General features: G+C 39.8%; 3 protein-coding genes across 4 annotated transcripts in view; 2 read left to right on the forward strand and 1 right to left on the reverse strand.

Moving 5' to 3' along the window:
- The window catches only part of LOC144636760 (tetratricopeptide repeat protein 8-like), a 15,228-nt gene extending 9,766 nt beyond the window's left edge, over nt 1-5,462 (reverse strand). Inside the window, exons 1-6 of the mRNA XM_078495956.1 lie at nt 5,110-5,462; nt 4,822-4,942; nt 3,087-3,156; nt 2,623-2,739; nt 2,496-2,538; nt 1,178-1,267 (exon numbers count right to left, since the gene is read on the reverse strand). Coding sequence (XP_078352082.1) covers nt 1,178-1,267; nt 2,496-2,538; nt 2,623-2,739; nt 3,087-3,156; nt 4,822-4,942; nt 5,110-5,232 — 564 coding nt within the window. The 5' untranslated portion in view covers nt 5,233-5,462. The remainder of the gene's footprint in view (nt 1-1,177; nt 1,268-2,495; nt 2,539-2,622; nt 2,740-3,086; nt 3,157-4,821; nt 4,943-5,109) is intronic.
- Nucleotides 5,463-7,249: 1,787 nt separating this feature from the next.
- LOC144636766 (F-box/LRR-repeat protein 12-like) lies at nt 7,250-10,702 on the forward strand. Its single transcript, XM_078495961.1, has one exon. The coding sequence runs from the start codon at nt 7,556-7,558 to the stop codon at nt 8,951-8,953; it is 1,398 nt and encodes a 465-aa protein (XP_078352087.1). The 5' UTR covers nt 7,250-7,555; the 3' UTR covers nt 8,954-10,702.
- A 1,632-nt stretch (nt 10,703-12,334) lies between these two features.
- Nucleotides 12,335-19,662, forward strand: LOC144636769 (protein AAR2 homolog). Of its 2 annotated transcripts, none has more exons than XR_013567618.1 (6): nt 12,335-12,843; nt 15,414-15,755; nt 16,039-16,094; nt 16,961-17,059; nt 18,186-18,274; nt 18,905-18,941. XR_013567618.1 is itself a non-coding variant. In XM_078495963.1 (6 exons), the coding sequence occupies exons 1-6, from the start codon at nt 12,336-12,338 to the stop codon at nt 19,052-19,054; spliced, it is 1,248 nt and encodes a 415-aa protein (XP_078352089.1). In that variant the 3' UTR covers nt 19,055-19,662. The 2 variants fall into 2 exon arrangements, 1 of the variants encoding a protein (XP_078352089.1); XM_078495963.1 differs by having other exon boundaries at nt 12,336-12,843; nt 16,035-16,094; nt 18,905-19,662.
- The last annotated feature ends 520 nt before the right edge of the window (nt 19,663-20,182 follow it).

A 20,182-nucleotide genomic window follows, 5' to 3' on the forward strand; every position in this document is an offset into this window, starting at 1 on the left:
AGTTCACAAGCTATGGGCAAAAGCTTACATCTTTTAAGAGATTCAGTGGAATTCAGCGGAACTTCAAAATGTGTTTTCGATGTGTGGTGTTGTTAGAAAAGATTTCTTTCGATAAGATATTTGAAGCAGTAACGCAAAAGCTTGCAATCAGGTGTAAATAGTTTTGGTACATAATTTTGTCCAATAACTACTCGAAGTCCTGGCGGATTTCCTCTTAAGCAATATTAAGCAGAATTATATTTCAAATTTATTCTCTAATTTAGTGTCTGGGTTTTTAACTTTGGGAACCCAACGAGGAGAGCTTAATTCAGACCTGTAGGTCAATGTTGAATTTTTTCCAACTCATTATAAGCATATGACTGATGCATGAATCAAACTTTCCCTCCTCGTCTAGATATTTCTGAGAACGTTTTTATAAAAAAAAGGTTTGAAAGTGGATTGTTTATTATTCCACAAAGCTCTAAAGAAAGAATGGTGTAGCCTTGCATGGACATAAAAAAAATTGTTTATTCTTTCAGTGTTCTCCCTAGGTATTTAAGGCCAGGCGGGCCGCCTAGCTTGATTCACAGTAAAATTGTTGCCGCGTGGTCTAAAATTAAAGATTAAATGCAACGTAACCTTAATTTGAGATCTGGAACTGGGAATTCCTATCCATAAGCAAATAAGAAATCACTTAATGAAGTCGATGAAACTGACTGGTGTTTTTTTACTGAGTTTTCTCACCATTAATACGATTACAAAAGTGATTTATCCTTGCATTAATATGTTCAGAACTGTGATGCATTCGTTTTGCTGGATAGCAGCTGTCTTTATCAAATTGTCACAGGAACACAACGGCACTTTAAGGTGTTGTACGCGGGAAACTAAACGAAATTCCAGCGTTCCTGGAAAGAATGGTGAACTCAGTCGACTCGGGTTTCTCAGAACAGAAACTAAAAGCTTCTCAAAGCGTGACGCAAAGTAAATAAGTTCATTTTTTACTCTGGAAATGAGACAGAAAAGTGATAGTAACGTGGGGGAACAAGTTCCACAAATCAGGTTTTGACATTTGAAAATCACAGTCGGAATACCCCCTGGCCTTCCCAAATTCCTAGGGAGAACACTGTCTTTAAGTCAAGGTCCCAGATCCAGAAGAGTTGTCAACTTATAAACTGTATGTTAATCATGGCATGCTAACCTTTGCAAGATTTTGTCTTGTTGCATATTTAGACAAGTTAAGTTTTGCAATATTTATAAATGGTCCATCTGGCTGTGACAACATGGATGCCTGAAAAAATTAAAATTAAATGTAAATATAAGTCCTTGAGGGCCTGGAATACAGACGATGGGACTGTAGTGTGCATGTACCTTTGACTGTAAAAAGCAATTCCAGAAGAGGTTAAAATAATTGTAATTAAATATTAATTTATAAAATAATAAAAAACAGTAGGTAAAGTCTGTCTCCGAGCCATGAGGCCCATACAGCCGGAGCTTATCCCGGTTTCCGTAGCATTAAGCGACTAGGAGTACAGTGCTACTCCCCCCTGGATGGGATGCTAGTCCATTGCAGGGTTACCCCCCAGCAGTAAATTCGCCGGTACCCATTTATACACCTGGGTGGAGAGAGGCACTGTGAGAGTAAAGTGTCTTGCCCAAGAACACAACGCAGCGCTCCGGCCAGGCCTCGAACCCGGGCTGTTCGACTCGGAGTCGAGCGCGCTAACCATTAGGCCACCGCGCCTCCCACTATAAAAAACAGTACAGGCTACAAAAAATGTTATTTGCATTGAATTTTGTTAAGCCTGTGTACAGCTGCCTACTTGGAGAAAGTGCACTGTGTGGCTGTACAGAGGCAGGTTTTGGCTGACTGTTCTGAGCTTAACTTCAAATTCTCACACACCACTGGTAGCCATGCCAGGCCGACCGCCACCTGACCTTTATTACAAACTCAACAAAAAACCATACATGTACATCTTGTACCACAGGGAAAAATTGCACAATGGCAAAGCTAACAAAAAATACTGCACAAACTGAAAATCTTAGGGCGGGTGGGTGGGAAAAGGTCAGCAATGGCGGACGCAACAAAAACAACTGCCCGCCAAAAGTCACATGACCCTTTCCCAGGTCCCAGCGGTGTGTGAGAAAAACATTTTCCATTTATTTCGTTTCACTCAGCCAGTGGAAAATAACACTTAATCCTTCCCATGGCCCAACTGTGCAATGTGGCATGAATCCAACATGGCAAAAACTTTCTCCCCCAAAAAAGCGCCCTGTCTTTTCTTAAGAAGAAAAGCTTTTGTTGGGAAGAAAGTTTGACCTGTGCTGGAGTCACAGTGGTGAGTGAAAACTTTTTTATCACCAGTTCAACTTAAGTGGTCACACAAGTAACAAAATACATCTTTGTACTATTGCCTGATCAGTATTTTGAAATGCAGAATGAAACCAACAGTGGGTTAATCAGGTATTGTCAGCAGTTGTCTATTAAAGAAAGATAGTACCAGCAATGTCATACTTACAGTGCCAAGACGAACATGTCGACCAGAAGCACTCGTCACTGGTCTAAGATGTAAAGTCAGAAGATACTTAATCAGTGATCAAACCTAACAAAATATAATGGTTTAGTGTGTTTTAAAACAGTCATACCTAGCTGTTTGTGCAGTACGAGGAGTCCTAATGGCTTGCTCCATAGTTCCAGGTCTTCCACTTTGTGTTCCTGGTCTTACAAATCCACTAACTGGACGACCTGCCTGAGACATGGGTCTGCAACAGAAAAAATATAATAGTCACTGTGGTTTAACATAAAGGTAAAAGTCTGCGTAGAGCTTATTGGCGCATACAGGCTACAGCTTATCCTGGTTTCCGTAGCATGAAGCAACTAGGAGTATTGCTACTCCCCCCTGGATGGGTTGCTGGACTACTAGCAAATCCCTAGTGAAATCCCTGTTCTAAGTACCCAGCATTAGTTTAGCAGTATCCATTTATACACCTGGGTGGAGAGAGGCACAATGAGAGTAAAGCGTCTTGCCCAAGAACACAACACAGTGACCTCGGCCAAGGTTCAAACCTCGACCGATCGAGCTAATGTACAGCCTTACTAGTAAATGTACCTGACTCCAGGTGTTGGGGCTCCCATTCCAGAACTTGTTCCTGGTTTGATCTTTAGTGAAGTTCCAGGACCTGTTGATCAACCATTAGACAGCAAATGGATAGGTCAATTAATCAGGAACAGAGGTTCTTTGCCTGTTTACTATTACTTTTATCAGACTAGTACAGAAAATGGTGGCTCCATAGCCTTATGGTTAATGCATGAACCATGTGAAATTTCACGCGAAAAACCGATATCGCACGAATTGCGAAGCAATTCGTGCAATATCGGTTTTTCAAGTGAAATTTAACGTGGAATTCACGAGTAAGGTAGTGGATTTTCCTTGAATCGCATAGACAAAAGAAAACCCAATTGTTTTTTGTTTATGGCTGAATGTTGCAATTTTTACCGCACACTCAGGAAGCCATTACAAATCAACTGTCATGAGCCAGCGAATCGGACTCAAGCTAAAATCGATCACAAAACTTCATTTGAACCTCGCGGATTACTGTACCATCGTTTTTCAACGGTTCACACAAGCTTTTAACCATTTTAGTGACGGAATGGTAGTATTTTACAGAACATTCTTGTTTTTCGATCTATTTCAAGTTTTCGACTCATCAGCAAGACAAACTTATGAAATCTTTTATCTCTTCAGCCTGAAAGAAGTAGACAACATGCATCGTGAAAAGCACTCAACATTCAACAACGTCAAGAATAAAGATTTGAAGGAAGCGTGGACCGGGGATAAAGTACCGGTAAGTACCTTGGAATAATATAACAATTACAATTCGACATTTATAAGCTAAATGTCTAAGTCCATCGCAGACAATTTCTTAGAAAGAGCAAGACTGCTTTTGAAAAACCCGCTATTTAAATAGCGGGTCGCTTCGCAAGAACAATAGTTCGCTGGTTTGCTGTGTGTACGTTTTGTTGATGTCCAGAAACCGCTTTTTGCATCGTGAGTATCAGTTAAAGAATGTAAAAGAAGTCATTCTTTATCGAAATTTTGGAGCTTTTCACCGCAAAACAATTTCTATAAACTGTCTTCATCGAGTTTACAACACGCAGTTTTTGTCATTGTTTTCTTTCGTTTCGCCGTGTAGATTTTATTGTACGAACACGGCATTACTGTCAAACTATCAACAGTATTACTTCAACAAAATAACCAGCTGTTCTTTTACACGAGAAATTTGTAGTATCTCTTTCTTTTAGTGAACGTTTCTACAGTGGTCGTGTAAGCGTATTAAACTGCTATTTACTCGCGAGTTTGTCCATACGATACGGACATTTTTATTCTCCGTTTCACTCATGCGGTGAAAGAAAATGTTTAACCGCTGCTCGTAAGAAAGCCGAATTGAAATTTAAACAAGGAAAATCTTATGCTTCCTCACCTCAGTCAGGTATTTGCTTCGTAAACTGAGAAAATAGTTTTGAAAACATAGATCGATTCCAAATTTGCGTACGTTGTTATGCGAAGCTACGCATTGCTACGGTGTAATATCGGTCAACCTCGCTTTCAAGTCGCAATTCCACTCTGAATACCTCGCCTCGATAGCCAATCAGATGGCGAGAATTCTCCTAGCTATGCGATTCCAAGGTAAATTTAATCACCTGAAGATTATCATATGAGATCAAATTTATCATTATTGAGTCTTGTCAGGAAAGAAAAAAATATAAAAACTTCAACACATTGTTAATGTATGAATTTTACTGTTCAAAAAAACAGGAAGAACTAAAATGTTTTTAATACTAACGTGGTAACTGGGCAACAGCATTGTCATCCATCAACATTTCAGCAATTCCTTCCTCATCAACGTCAACTTCGTCAACATAAACTTGTTCCGTGAGTGCTCGTGTTTTTAAACACCAAGATGCCTGATCAAAGACAAGAAAACGTTCATATTTGATCTCTTCTTATAACGGAAAAATCATTAAGCTTAAGCTTATTTGCAAAACAAAATATTGAACAAAACTAAATTTCGCGCAGGTTTAGTTAAAGCGATTAACGGTCTTTTCCACTGATTTCCCACAAAATATAATACCTGGTCATAGGGATTTTTCTTTAGCAACTGTGTACACACTTCTCCGCACTCCTCGAATTTCCTTCGACGATAAAAACTCATCGCCAAAAACAGCGGGTCCATCTGCATCCCAGTGGTCGCCATCTTGGATGAGTCTGTCCGTCAAATAAAAATCGCTGGCTCAAGATTTTTGTTGTCATGACAGCGGTTCTCTTTCCCGCGAAATTTTAAAAGGTGGCGTGATATCTCATATCTGGCTTTGTTTCCTTTGTGCCTCCCGGCGGTATTTTAACTTATGCTCACTTCTGCTCAATTCTGCTCATAATTCTTATCGAATTATGCTCGGTATACTAAACCTATTTCCCCTTCAAACCGACCTTCGGAGTTTTTTTTTGTTTAGCTTTTTATGATGCCATGTTGATATTTTGGGCTCCTGATTTTGATCATTTTTCGAGAAGTTTTATATTGATGGAGTTTCTTTTTCCCTTTCATAAAGCATAATCATTATTTCAATCGTAATTTAGCATTTGTCAATATTGTTATCTAATTTGGTCTCGAAACTTCCTTTTGCTGCCAGCATAACTTTCGCTGCCGCAAAAGTAAAAAAAAAACTGCCGACTGCACTCAACAAATTCTGTACACCTGTGAAGAGAGTTCCCTTTCACTGCTCATTTCCTCTTTCCGATTTTTCTAGGAAGATCGAAGGGAGCTCTGCTCGCAGAGTAAAGGTTGTGCCAGCAGAATTTATCCATGCCTTCCACGTGCTCATCTTAATCAGCGTAGATCTGATCGTAGACATAACATTATTTGATTTCTAAGGTCCTTTTCATTCGCGGTGATCGTCTCTGGCCCTGTGAGCATGGAGGTCGCCGAAGAAGAAACCTTGTACATGTACCTTCTCGCGATCAACCAAAGAGGAGCGTTGTGTGACTTGAATTCCACAAAGCATTTCCTTTAGTTGATTGTCACTATTATTTTTTACCTTATTTCTTATTTTTTCAGTTTTATTTTCGTTTTTATAGGATGTAGCTATTTTTGCGTCCACCCCCACATTCCCAGTGAGGGCGGCTTTAGAATGCTAATTGCATATTGATCCAGGACGCGCGGGTCATCAGTTATGCGGAAAAGGGCAAAACGGAAAACATGACAAGCGACATTTTTTGCGAGGGGAAACATGCAATGTCACCATTACAATGGCATAACATAACCGCAAAACCACAATAAGCTGTTGTATAATAACTACAGATTGAAAGTGGAAAATGTTGCATTAACAAAAAATTAAGACCACAGTTCCCACGATCAGTATTTGAAAACCAAGGCTGCCCCTTTGGACCCCTGGTGAGGTGTTTCAGCGTTCTTTCAGCTTTCACGTGCATCGCTAGGTTTCGTCCCCGATTCCCGGTAAGGGAGTACAATCGAACCCGGTCTGGTTCAATCACAGACAGCGACTATTGATTGATCTGTTAAATATTTTTGTCATATTGTCATTTGAGGGGAGAAAAATGCTTGGACAAATATTTGTGAGGAAAAAAACATAAATTATAAATTTCGATCACTATTGTCATGCTAACAATCAATATAGGCCCCTTATCCTAAATCGAAAATACTTACTAGTAATAAATGGTGAAAAATGCTTAATTTTTGGATTTTAAATACTGGTCAACTACATTTCAGGTTTGGTATAAAAAGCCATATCTTTGTAGAGCTGTATACGCCATAAGACAAAATTTAGACGCTTCTGGCGTTGATAAACAGATGTTTCCTATAAATACAAGCAAAAGTACGTATTAGCTTTCATGTGAATATTAACCTAGACAAGTAGCTTTGTGTTGGCAAGTTTCCTGTCGCTCTGAGCTTTGACTTTACCTTGTCAAAGCTGTTTAGTTAGTTAGCTTGTACACGGAGCGAATCAGTCCACATAAGATCTAGTATTTCAAAATTATTATATTCTATTCTATTTCAATTTATCTTTGTTGGTGAAAGTTTTGAGTGACGCGACGCTCACTGGCGACGCGTTTTTTCTCAATCCGCATTCTATATCGCGCGCGTGACGCGAACTCTAAAAGGCGATTATTGTGTTGAAATGAGTTGAAATGGTTTCTTTTGTGTTTTGAACGTGACGTCATCACGCACCTCCAATCAGAGCCCGGAAGCCAGTGGGCATTGGCCCCTCATCCGGCGAAACAATGCAAAGAGCTTTTCATAATGAGGTTTACAGTGTTTGGTGATTGTATGGTAGAAACGTGGAGGTCTTTTGCGCTAAGAAAATTACTCCCTTTTTCAAGGGTACTTCAAAGGTTGAAAATTTCGGTTGGATATGACGTGAGTTTGTAACGAGGATATAGTGATTGCGATAGAGGAAAACGCTTGCAAAGCTGTTTGACGCACGCAAGCTTTCTTCGCGCGTGGTGAAAGCTACAACGCCAGCTGCGACTCTACAATCGACAGTAGCGTAGTCTCCTCGAAAATGGAGAAACAACTACCCGACTCTGTTATACTGGAAGTATTCAGGTACCTTTCAAAAAGAGAACTGGGTGTTTTGGCCCAAGTTTCCCGGCGCTGGAAAAGAGTTGCTTACGATCGCTCGCTTTGGTGTGTTGTTGACATGAATGATTTTTGGCCTGCGGTTGATGAAGAGACGTTGTTGATGTTGATCCGGACGCGTTTATCTTCGGTAAAAGCGTTAAATTTGGGCGGCTGTACCCTCACAGCTAAAGTAGCAAAAGAACTGGCTAAAAGATGCCACCTTCTCCGCAGTCTGGTCTTTTATGGAGCCGAGGTTGAAAGCGAAACGGGACACGAAGGCATACGCGACTTTCCAACAGGCTTAGAGCTAATGGATTTGCGCTACTCGTGGGGAAATTTCAAGTTTATGAGGCGATTGCCGAGGCATTTTACGCAAATGAGATACGTTGGACTGGGGATGGACTCTTCAGAGAGTCTTGTGCCTGATGTATTTGCTAAAATGAGGAACTTGCGCATTCTGGATTGCACGGATTGCGAGACCTTAACCGATGACGCACTTCTCAAAGTCTCCATGAATTGTCCGCACTTGGAATCGATATGCTTGAACGAATGTAAGAATTATCGAGGCAAATACCTTCATCGAGTCCTCAGTAACTGCAAATTCGTTTCTACACTTCTTATTCGCTTTACAAAGATCACTGATGAAGCATTGATGGCGGTTAATTGGGAAAGAACTCAAGTGAAGGAACTTGATTTGACAGGATGCTACTTCGTGACAACAACCGGCCTTTCAAACGTGATTTCTAGGTTGCCCGGCATTCGCTACTTCAAAATGAATCAATGTGGATTTCGACACATCCTTCATTTGAGAATTTACCAAGAAGTAAGGCCAACACTGGCCTACAAATGTTTAGAAACTTTGGATCTGCGGTGGAACTTTCTTCTCTCTGCGGAATGTTTGGAGGGCGTACTGCAACAGTCCCCCTCCCTGAGGTACTTAGGGGTGAGTCACTCCCCGAGGATACCCCCGTCAGTAATAGCTGAGATGTTCAAGTTTGTTTCTAAGCTGAGGATCTTGGAATTTGGACCTCTACGAAAGGAGGCACTTTCAGAGAGCCCTCTGGTGCCCAACCTTATTAAAATGTGCCCTCTCATTGAGGCAGTGTCCTTAATCAATTTCAAGCTCATCGATGATACCGATGCCGACTTGGTTCAGGAGCTGAGAGACAAATGTAAACATATTAGAGAAGTTAAGCTGTGTAGTCCCCGCATTGAGCATGTGGCCATTGGAAACAGTGGAGAAACCATTACCGTGGAACGGCTGCTCATCAAAATGGAAAGTTTGCTGCCAAGCCCGGAGAACACACTTGGCAAAGTTATCAACAAATTACATGTATAGGTAGTTTTTATTCTTATTGTTGTAGATCTTCATTGTATATAATAGCCAGATGTTGCAGACAAAATAATCATTTCTATTTTCAGGGTAGGAAATTAATATTTGACATCTAGTCACTAGTCATGTGGCATTTATATTGGAAGTCGTCAACTTATGGAATAAGTTGATCATTAAAATAAAACTTTTATCTTTAAATGGTGATTGGATCCCCATTAAATCATGGCTAAAATTCTCTAATTTCGCATTAAGTGGATTTAAAATGAGAAATCATCAGAAAGCAATTTATTTCAAACTTCTGTTTTATTCAGCAACTTTAAATTCTTTCGTGACAATTCCTCTGGTTTAATACAATCCTTTCTCAAAACTTATCAGAATAGTGTCGTATACATGTTTTTTTTTTACAATGTTTAAGTTATCAATGATAAAACCGAGTTATCCTACAGCATCTGTCCTTTTCTGAGAGTTTGGTTTCGTAGTAAACCTGTCTAATCATATTTTTGCAGCCAGAATTTGGTGTGTTACATAATGTTTCTATTTTGATGAAGGATTGTGTAACAATTAAAGATTGCTCCACATGAGGTTACAATTTTGGACAAAAAATGCTGGGCCGGGGTCACCTTTGTTCACACATGGCTATCATGTTCTTATTTCCTTTCGTTCTTAAGTCAACAAGATTTAACAATGCTGACTTGAGACGAATGTCTAAATATATGCAAATTCTTGAAGTACTTTTTGTGTAGCTAAGTGTGTAAAAGCAACAGGGCAGAAAAGGGTGAAATTTGCATTAAGTGCCCCAAGCATTATTTATCCATGATTGTATGTAGTGTTTTGTTTTCCTTGTAAGCTTTACAATGCCATAATTTTTTGGAAGGCAAGCCTACCATAACAATATTAATTTTCAGTTTTTATATGTACACACAAAAATGTACACAAAATACATGATAACTAGCAAACTACTTAAGCTAAATAATTTTAACCCTTTCCCTCCTAGAGTAAAATCCTATGTTTTAACAGCTTTTGAGTTTGTGAACAGAACCCTATTGTGTGACCTTCCAAATGAAAGCTATTGAGTAGCTTCCATGTGGTTCTGTTTATCATGCTCTCAAGGTGGTTCCGACTATTTTAGGAGTCTGTGAATGAAACCCTATTGTGTGATCATTCAAATAAAGCTATTAAGCAGTGTTTTATCTTTTCCCAGATGCTATGTTTTGAAAACATGTGAAGTTTGAACTTTGGAATTCTTTGGAGGGAAAGGGTTTATAACTTTAATTTCAACATCCTATGTAATCATAACCTTAGCAAAACGATTTTGGTAGTTATCTTAAATTTAAGAATGTACATTTCTAGGAAATTAGTAGTGGCGGCCAGTAATTATTACTTCTCACTAAATCCTAGGGGGGTGGATAATACATCTACCATTACCCCTGTATTTTTTGATCTTCACATCAAAACCTGTTCATACTTTCTGCTCTGTTTATCTTCCAAAACAAACTGGCATTGTAAACTATAACAAGGGCTGTTGTAAAAAGAACAAAGAAATTACACTTTAGGACTGGATCCTAAAGATTTAGTTCAAATGTTGAAAATTTGTAATTACAAACAAAAACATTTACAGTAATGCAATGTATTTATATTGTATAATTTAATTATCATTTAATATTAAACAAAATCACAATATTAGTATTATACGAGTGATGTGGCTCATACTATGGAAGTGAGCCAATTTTGAAGAGCTATTAAAAATTTATTACACACAAATTATTGGCTGGCTGTGATTTTGTGACCAATCTTTATACTAGTATATAGGATTTATGGAGCAGACACTAATAATTTATTGTGGAATTGAATGCATTTTAGGTATCCTACTGATGAACGGTTAAGGCAATTAGATATTTACAGGAGTAACATTACATTCATGGTCCGGCCTCAAGAGTCCTCATGGGCTCGATGAGGATGAGTGAATTACATTCATGGTCTGTCCCCTTAGAATTGAATTGTGGGAGGTGCAGTGGCCAAATGGTTAGTGGGATGGACTTCAGATAGAGGGGTCTGGGTTGGAGCCCTGGTTGAGGCCACTTCATTGCATTCCAGAGCAAGACACTTAACTCTCACAGTGCCTCTCTCCATCCAGCCGGTGCATAAATGGGTACCAGTGAATTTGATTCTAGGGGTAACCCTGCAATGGACTAGCATCCCATCTAGGGAGGAGTTAATATATTCCTAATCAATTCCAGGAGCCCATGTGTCGATTCATGCTACAGAAACCGAGATAAAGTCTAATATAACCTGATGGGACACCATTGAAACTAAGCTGGCCCTCTCTTGGACATCAAAGATGAATTCCAGGTTAAAACCATAATGTGTCATTTTCTACATCACTGTATAAACCTGGGGAAGGGTTGTCTTAATTTTTTAATTTCAACTAAGCAAGATTGTTGCTAGGCATAATTGCTACCCCTGTGGATATTATAGGACATCACAGCTGGTTATCCCTCCAGGTCCTCCAGTAGTGTCAGGTTGCCAAAGAATTCACCAGAAGGTGCTTGCACACTTAGTGGAGACTCAGCCTGCGAGCAGGCCCGGGGACGGAAGGCCACGACGTGCCGGGGGGAGCAAAAGCAAAAAAAAAATCCGGCCCCGAAAGAGAGCGCCGAGGCAAGGGAGACTTATCAGTGTACCATTTTTCTGGGTATTTTTTTGGTTAAGTACTAACACTCTCGGAATGCCAGCTTGCCTTTGCATCTGTATTCATATACATCAAAAAAGATTGTTCCAATGGTGGATTTCATGGGGAGGGTGCAGGGGGTGTGCCCTCCCCCCCCCCCCGTTGAGCTGAGATGACCTGCGGCTTTCTAATACAACGGGTGTTCTGTAAAAAAAAAACTAGTAGTGCACCCTCTCCTAAGAAAAATCCTGGATCTGCTCCTAGATTGTAGTGGTTGATGAGAACATCCTGAGAAAAAACAAACATGATGCCTAATCGTTTTATAAGATACATCAGCATTTCAGACTTTTTGCCAAAGCAGTTTTATTTCGTTATTTTCATTCCAAGACCTTTGCTGGCTGTGCAAACTATGCTATCCAGGTGGCATTTAAGTAACAAAAAATAATTAAAAGTAGAAAAAAATTGTAAAAAAAAATCCTGCACAGCAAGAAAAAAACAAAAAATCATTTAAATTTATTATACTTTATTGTTTCTCTTTTGTTGGCAGCCATTCATTAAGGGAAGTTAATTCTCTTTTTATCCTTTTAAATAATTCTTGGCCCTCGTTTCAATATTTTTTATTTTTCCGTTATTTCCCCACCCCTTTTTCCCTGCCTTCGACAGCCTCCGACCCACCCACCCCATCCCTTCCCAGCCCACTTTTTGGCAACTTTTTGGCCCATGTTGATACGGAGTCTGGGCTCTAGAGTCCAGATTACATCTCGGTCAACATGGCGGACGTTCGACGTTTTTCGTACGATTCGATTTGGGCTCTGTTCTGTGGTAAAACTCGCTAAGTATTCAGCTTTTAAACTTGTGGAACGATCTCATCATTCATTCACACGTATAAAGCCGTTAATGATGGCTGAAATGGATCCCGAAGTTGCCAAGCGCCTACACGCCGAGGGAGCAACTTTGATAGTTTTGGATGTTCCCGAAGGCACAGAATTTGGAATTGACTACTTTTCATGGAACGTTGGTCCTCGCTTTAGGGGAATCAAAATGATACCTCCTGGACTTCATTTCATATACTATAGCGCAGTAAACAGAGGAGGACAAAGCGCGCCTAGAACAGGGATGTTCTTGTATTCCAAGCGGCAAGATGTGTTTGTGATGAGGTGGGATGCCTCATGTGAAGAGGTGGTTGAGGTAGACGCTGACGAAGAAGAAAAAGATAAATACAGAAAAGGTATCAACAGTCACTCCTCCCTTACTGTCTCTCCCGGCAATATCAATCAATGAAAACCAATAATCAATAAAATCAATAATAATCAATAACAATCAATAACAATTAATTGATTGGTATTGGAAATCAATAAAAATCAATGCCTAAAAGTTGAGTGAGTATCGATTTTTATTGATTATCATTGATTATTATTGATTAATATTGTTTTTATTGATTAAGAAATTTGTTATTTATTTTTAAGTAAATGCACCTTGTGAATTGACAAATCATTCACTAAACTTTATTTGTTGCGAGCTTCATGTTATTACAAATCAAAGGTTTCAAATTTGTAGCATGTTTACTACAGTTTACTATTAAAAGCTTACTAAAACGTTTGATTTTCTCAAAATAAGAACTTGTGTTTTACTGTCAATTTCTACTTTCTTCAGTCCTGGTCGGCATGCAAGGAAAAATGTGTGCAATAGCCCAATTTCGATATTTTAAAATTCAGCCTAAAACAATAGACATCACAACGAGGCTCCAGGGAATTAAACTCCACAAACTCTATACAGTGGAACCCCGATATAACGATATGCCACGGGGGCAGTAAAATTATATTGTTATATCGAGGAATCGTTATATCGGGGTTCCGTCCCATACATTTTACTATTGCCGGGACATAACATATTCATCGTTATATCGGGAATATTGTTATATCGAAGATCGTTATATCGGGGTTCCACTGTAGTTTAGTCCCCGGAGCCTCGTCCTGAGGTCTATTGTTTTTGGCTGAATTTTAATATATCGAAATTGGGCTATTGAATCACCCTTGATGTTTAAATATGCCCTTGATTTATGATGCACGTCCACACTACAACGTGCCATAAAGTTGCATAATCAGTTATTGATTATCTATGAAAATCAATAATAATCAATAGCAATTAAGACTATTTGGCGAGTGAGTATCGATTTTTATTGATTGGTTGAACCAATCAATAATAATCAATGGATTATTATTGATAACTATTGATTATATTGATTGCAATCAATGATTGATTTTCATTGATTGATATCGCCGGGTGTCTCTTGATTTCTTTTTCCACTTATTTATACATTTCTTAAGAACCCACTGATCATGATATGTTGTTGAAACATTTTGATAATAGGTAGAAGGGTCTAAATTACAGTATGTAAGAAAATTTTGAAAGCTTTTCCAATCGTTCCGTTTTTCAATCACTGCAGCAATTTGCATTGCTCCCCAAACATATGCATGCAAACATATTGGGCCATTCCATTTAATATCCGCACCCCCCCCCACCCCTATTGAGGGTTGGAAATCCTAGGGGGAGGGGGGGGTCTCCAGCAGTTATTTCTGAGGGGGTAACCATGTCGGAGCCTTTGATCTTTTCATTTTTCTGAAGGGGGGTATGTGTCGGCACTTTGATCAAAAAAATCTGAAGGGGTCTTCAAATGTTATTTCCGAGGGGAGTGAGACCAAAAACCCTCAATAGGGGGGGTGCGGATATTAAATGGAATGGCCCATTATGAATGTGTACCAGAAATGTTGCACAGTACTGCAAGTATGAGCTTATCAGAGTTCCCCCTCCCTCCCCCACCCCCTGGCATATTCCCTTTTGTGCTCTTGTCGACCTTCACTTTACCTTTTTATTATTTTTAGTTCAAAACTTATTAGCAGTAACACTCTGAAACTTTGGCCACACCTAACAATGGTAGCCCTGGTTCAGTCCCCACCCTCACCTCAGGGTCCCCTGTATCTCTTTATGAATAGCCTCAATCACACTTCACGTAAAAAGTATAGGGGACCCTGTCACCTGATACCTCTCTTGTATTAAGCCAGAGGTCGTCGAAAGTTTGGCAAGATTTGACAAATAAGCAAACTTGTTCTCATACTTATTTTAATAGGTGGGGTGCCATTTCTTTTATCCACTTTTGGGGTCAAGAAGAGGTACCTTAACACAAAATTGGCAATCTTCTAGATTCAAAAGTTGTCTTCAACCACCACAATATTGATTGACTATCGTTACAGGGCTTGTAAAAAAACTTGAACTCCAGCTTGCCTTTCAGACAAGCAGCTCTTAAATTTTGCTTGCCCTCAGCAGTTGCATGTTTGCCTGTTATTATAAATATTATTATATGTTTTCCCAGATGACCAGAAGGCAGTCAATATTTGAGCCATGTCATCAGCCCATAAAATGAAAGTAAGGGCTTGAACTCTCACCAACTCTCACTGACACTCATCCTTAAACAAGGGTGCTGGAGGGGGTATAAAATCCCATTTCCCAGTCTATTGTTTTCCCAATTTTCCAAATCCCAGTCCTAGTTCTATTGTTATTTTGTTAGTGATTCCCAGTATGAGTTGCCTCCCACAAGTTGTATTTAGATGCATGGGAGCCTACAGTCTCTCCGTTCACCTCTGTTCAACTCCGTTCACCTCTGTTTAACTCTGTTCACCTCTGTTCAACTCCGTTCACCCGAAACCCCATTTTGCCAGTGAAATTTTGCCTAAAACCCAGTTCTCGTTTTACTCATTCAGGTCCCTCATTAAAAAGTTTTTTCTGTTTTCGTTTTTTAAGGTTTAAAAGATATGGATTCCTTTCTTGGTCCTTATCCATATGAACACTTTAAAAAATGGGTCTCACTGACCAATCATTTAACTGAAGATTTATTAGAAAGAGTTCAGCCTGTATGCAAAAAGATATCCTCTGTTACTGAGCTAGCACAAGAACCTTCGCACACAAGAGGAAAGGTTTCAGCGTCTGCGGAAACCATTTCACTTTCACAGAATCAGGAAACTATGATCAGATTCTCTGAGTTTCCCAAACAGAAATATCCAGAAGGTGCGTCACCTGTGGAAATTAGCAAGTACAGTATGGACAGCAGTTATGCACTTGGTGGCTTAATAAGCGGCATGAAAGGTGAGCTAGTCCATCAATCGTATACACACAACACAAAAGAAAACTTGGTCTGTTCCAATTTAAGGAACTGGTGAATTTCTGAGATCAGTCAAGGGTTTTGATTTTTCTTATATTCTCATCTGTGCCTCGTTTTAAAACTAATCACTCACAAAACTCAGGATTGTGTCTGTACTTCTTGTACGTCTGGATCCAGCAGACTAGCTAGCAGGTCCGTGCCATGGCTTGGGTCATTGTGTCAAATGCTGATCCCTTATCTTCTTTGTGCTTCTTTTATTCAAGACAGAAAGGAAATTCTTGGTGAACTGCAGTTTGCCTTCGTGTGTTTCTTGGTTGGCCAAGGTAGGCATTTTATACAAAAGCTACTGAACTACAGGTGCCATGAAGGCTGTATAATAAATTTTATTGTAGGTTTTGGTCAAGTTCCTTGTTGGCTCATATATTATTTGCTTTAAAATATCGAACACAACAAATTCAGTGTACTTCCCTTCTGTATTTCCTCAAATAAGCGCCTCATTTGGGACAATAAAGTTAATAAGCACCGCCCCTGAATAAGTGCTGCAGTCTCTATGCGGCGCTTATTCAAGGAATTCTATTAAACTTAAAACAGCACTACAAAGCAACTCTAAAACAAACTTGGAAATTTCTCACCATCAAAAGTGATGCTTTGCAGTTCAAAGTGATTGTTTTACCGCAACATTAGTTTTTCTATCCAACATAATTCTTACAATACATAGTTCTGTAAATGTTCTGAATGCGGCAAACTTTGCCAGGAAAGCTAGCACCACTAATTTTTAGACACAAAAAAAGTGGAAGAATTGGCGAGCGGAGTGAGCGTGAACGTGAAGGGCAGGGGAGCGGAAAGGGACAGGAGCGCCTACCGTTTTGCGCTGACATCCAGTTCTCTCGCCTTTTTTTCCCTGTGCTCATTCGATCGAAAAAATACGAAACAAAAGAGGGCTGTGGACAGTCTAGACATTTTCTGGAACCATGTGCAAGGCATCAAAATTTATTGCAGGGCGTTTTTGGTTCCCCCTACTGGCTTGTCTTAGGTCACTCCCAAAAGGCTCCAATCAGCCCATAGACCAATTTTTTACAAATTGAAATGATGTTTTAGAACTGCCAACATGCATGGCGAGAGTCTTTAGTAATCCACGTCCCATTTTGCAAGTGTTACTAATACAGCTGATTGTTGAATTTTTGGACAGTGTATGATGCATTTGAGCACTGGAAAAAACTTTTCAATCTGCTGTGTAGCTGCGATGAAGCTTTGTCAAAATATGTTGACATATTTGATGCTCTTATAGGTAGGTAGTTATATTCCATTTTGATCAATACCAGAATGAAAGAAACTATTAATATGTCATCCAGCTAGGAGACAGTCCAATTGGTAATTGATTGCACTGGCTAGCTGGAAGGCATGGTGGGCTAATGGTTAGTTGTTTTTTTGGGATTCTGGATTGAGCAAGGGGTCCAGGTTCAAGACCTAGCCTGCGTGGCAGGCGTAAAAAGGGGAGGGAAAGGGAGAGGGGAAAAGAAGGGGGAAGAGGGAACGCCTGCCGTAAGAACCCGGTATTTTGCATAACTCCCACCAATTTTCCGGTAATCCAATTTAGTAACTGTCAGTTAACTGTTAGTACGTTAACCAATCAGAACGCAGCACGCGCTTCTTAGACACGCAGGAATTTCTGTTTCCCGGGACTCCGGAAGCGCAAGTATTTTTGTGCAAAATAGAAAATCTCACCTCGGGACAGTAGTGATTTAGCGTGAAAATGTCCGCAACTCCTACAAAGAGTTCAAAACGGGTCGAAAAAAGAAGGAAAACGAATTCAATGACCACTGTCGATTCTGTGCTGTGGTATTTGAAAGTCCATCAGATTCAAGAGCGTCGTTTGAAAATTTATTTACGAAATCTGCAAGGCAAGAGAGTCCAGGAACAGTTCTAGCAGATTGCTGTTCAAGACCTGGCCTGGGTCACTGTGATGTGTTCTTAGGCAAGACACTTTAATCAACTTTACTCTCACAGTGTCTCTGTCCATCCAGCTGGCCCAGTTGTTTGAAAGTCAATTAACACTAATCTATGATTTTATTTAATTTTTTTTCTCTAAACTAGCAACTTGTAGAATTGGAAGTGAATCAAAGTCCAAAGTGAAGGCCAAAACAAACAATTGACAGAAAAACCCCACTCCAAAGTTTAAAGTTTATGCTATCAACTAAAGGCCGAGGCATGTCAGAGTGCTTAGGTTGATGGGGAATGAACTAACACCCACACCTCTGGGGGGGGGGGGGGGGGGGGGGGCTAGTAATATTCTTAGTCACTGGAGTCCGCCCTTGGAATCCTCGTCAAGATCTGGCGAGGAGTTGAAGCAGACCCAGCAGCTGAATGGTGTTCTGCAAGCTAACCCCATAATTACTTTTGCTTTTGTTACCCAGGTGTCCTGCATTTTCAAGTGCTAGAAATTCCAAAAGATTTCTTTGTGGATATTGTGTCAAGAAACAATTTCCTGACCACGACTTTACAGGTGAATCTAAAGCATGCGTAAATACACTTCGTTTAATATCTGCCAACATTCAGCAAACAAACTTAGGTTCACAAGGAGGGAATCACTCAACCTCGTTCCCATGGTCTCTCTTTCCCTGTCCCATTCTTGTCCCCATAGCCGTTTTTGTTTCTCTCAGCCGGCAGGGCCTCTACCTGACTTGGGAGTGTGCCTGCAGGCTATGTTTCAAAAGAATGTTTGAGAGAGTCGTTGCGTTTTTTACTTCCGTTCAAGAGTTCTTTGTTTTAAACAGCCAATCAAAAGAATTCGAATTGAGTCAAAAATCTTATGTCCCCAAAGCCCTTTGTTTCTTGTGCCAAGGCTTTGCCGGCTAAGAGTAGCGATAAGGGCTATGGGGACGAGAATGTCCCCGTCCCCCATAGCGAGGACAGAGAGACCCTGGGAACGAGGTTGGGAATCACTTTATTCTTAGCCGAGAGTTGCCTAGAACTCTCGGCTAACGGTATTCCGCAATATTGAGCAGGGTAATGTTGCATGAAAATGTTATTAATACGCTATTCGCAATTTGCTTTCGCCTCATTTTCAAAAAAGCCATCCATTTGAAAATATTCTATAAATGGACTCATTCCTTATTTGTTTGCTTCATCTTAGGTGTTTTTCTCCAACCTGGAGAGTTCAACAACTGTTGATAAAAAGCTAGTAGACAAGGCAAGACGATTTCGGCAGCATTTGACGAAAAGATTCAACTGGGATTTTGAAAGTGAACCTGAAGAATTCGCACCAGTTGTGGTGGAAGCATGAAGAAATGCAAGTCGGCCAGAATAAAATATAGTGATTTAAAACTGGACACAATCTCGGACTGCCCTGCCGACTCATACTGCTGGACTCCTTTACACTAAATATAATCGTAAGGGTTTTGGGCTCACCCGCTCCAAAGCTCCAGAAATCCCCAGGGGTTTAGCTTCAAGCCAGCAAAAATAGAATACTATTCAATGTTCTTTTACAACTTCTCTTACGTCCTCGATTTGGAAACGACTGCCTTTTCAACTAAGTCAACCGTCCGTTTTAGCCGTGTATCTGTAGAAGTTAATAGGGCGTATGCCCTATATAGTAACAATCTCTGTTCACCCAAATTCATTAAAATTAAGGCGCTTGGGTCGCGCTATTTCACACAAAAAAAACTAAAATAAGAAATACGAACTGAACTGAACTAAGCAAAGCAAATTCTACTGTACAGGCTTAAAAGTTAGATCCGACTTATAAAACAGCACCACATGAAAGTACTATTCAGTAGCTTTCATTTGAATGGCCACACACTAGGGCTTCATCCACAGACTTACAAGTAAGAACCACCTTGTACAGCATAATAAACAGTACCACATGAAAGTACTGCTCAATAGCTTTCATTTAAATGGTTACAAACTGGGATCTGATTAACAGAATCAAAAGGTAGAACCACTGGTCGAGAGGTAATTAACCCGTATTAACCCAGCACCCTGTGCCAGACAATACCTCTGATCTCGGCTAGTGGTTTCATACGACGACAGCCAGTGTTGAGCGCCATTTTTTGACGAGCAATTTAGATCGGAAAATTCTCAGAACTAGCATTACAGCAAAGCGCCCAAATGTGTGACCACTTTTAATTTATTCACATTCTTTCGTGCAGATTTAATCCAATCAGAAGTCAACTGCAAGCTATCCACGGCTTTTGATTGGATTAAATCTGCACGAAAGAATGTGAATAAATTAAAAGTGGTCACACATTTGGGCGCCTTGCTGTAAAACAAATACGTGGTAACTACAAGTTGAAAATATCAAATCTCCGCCTCAATTATTACTGCCATTCAGAAATAATAATAATAATTTAATTTATATAGCGCTAAAATAAAGAAAAAATAATAGCTGGATCGATGACGAGAATAAGTTCAT

The sequence above is a fragment of the Oculina patagonica genome, chromosome 13 (assembly GCF_052425735.1).
Source record: "Oculina patagonica isolate OP01 chromosome 13, crgOcupat, whole genome shotgun sequence".
NCBI lineage: Eukaryota > Metazoa > Cnidaria > Anthozoa > Scleractinia > Oculinidae > Oculina > Oculina patagonica.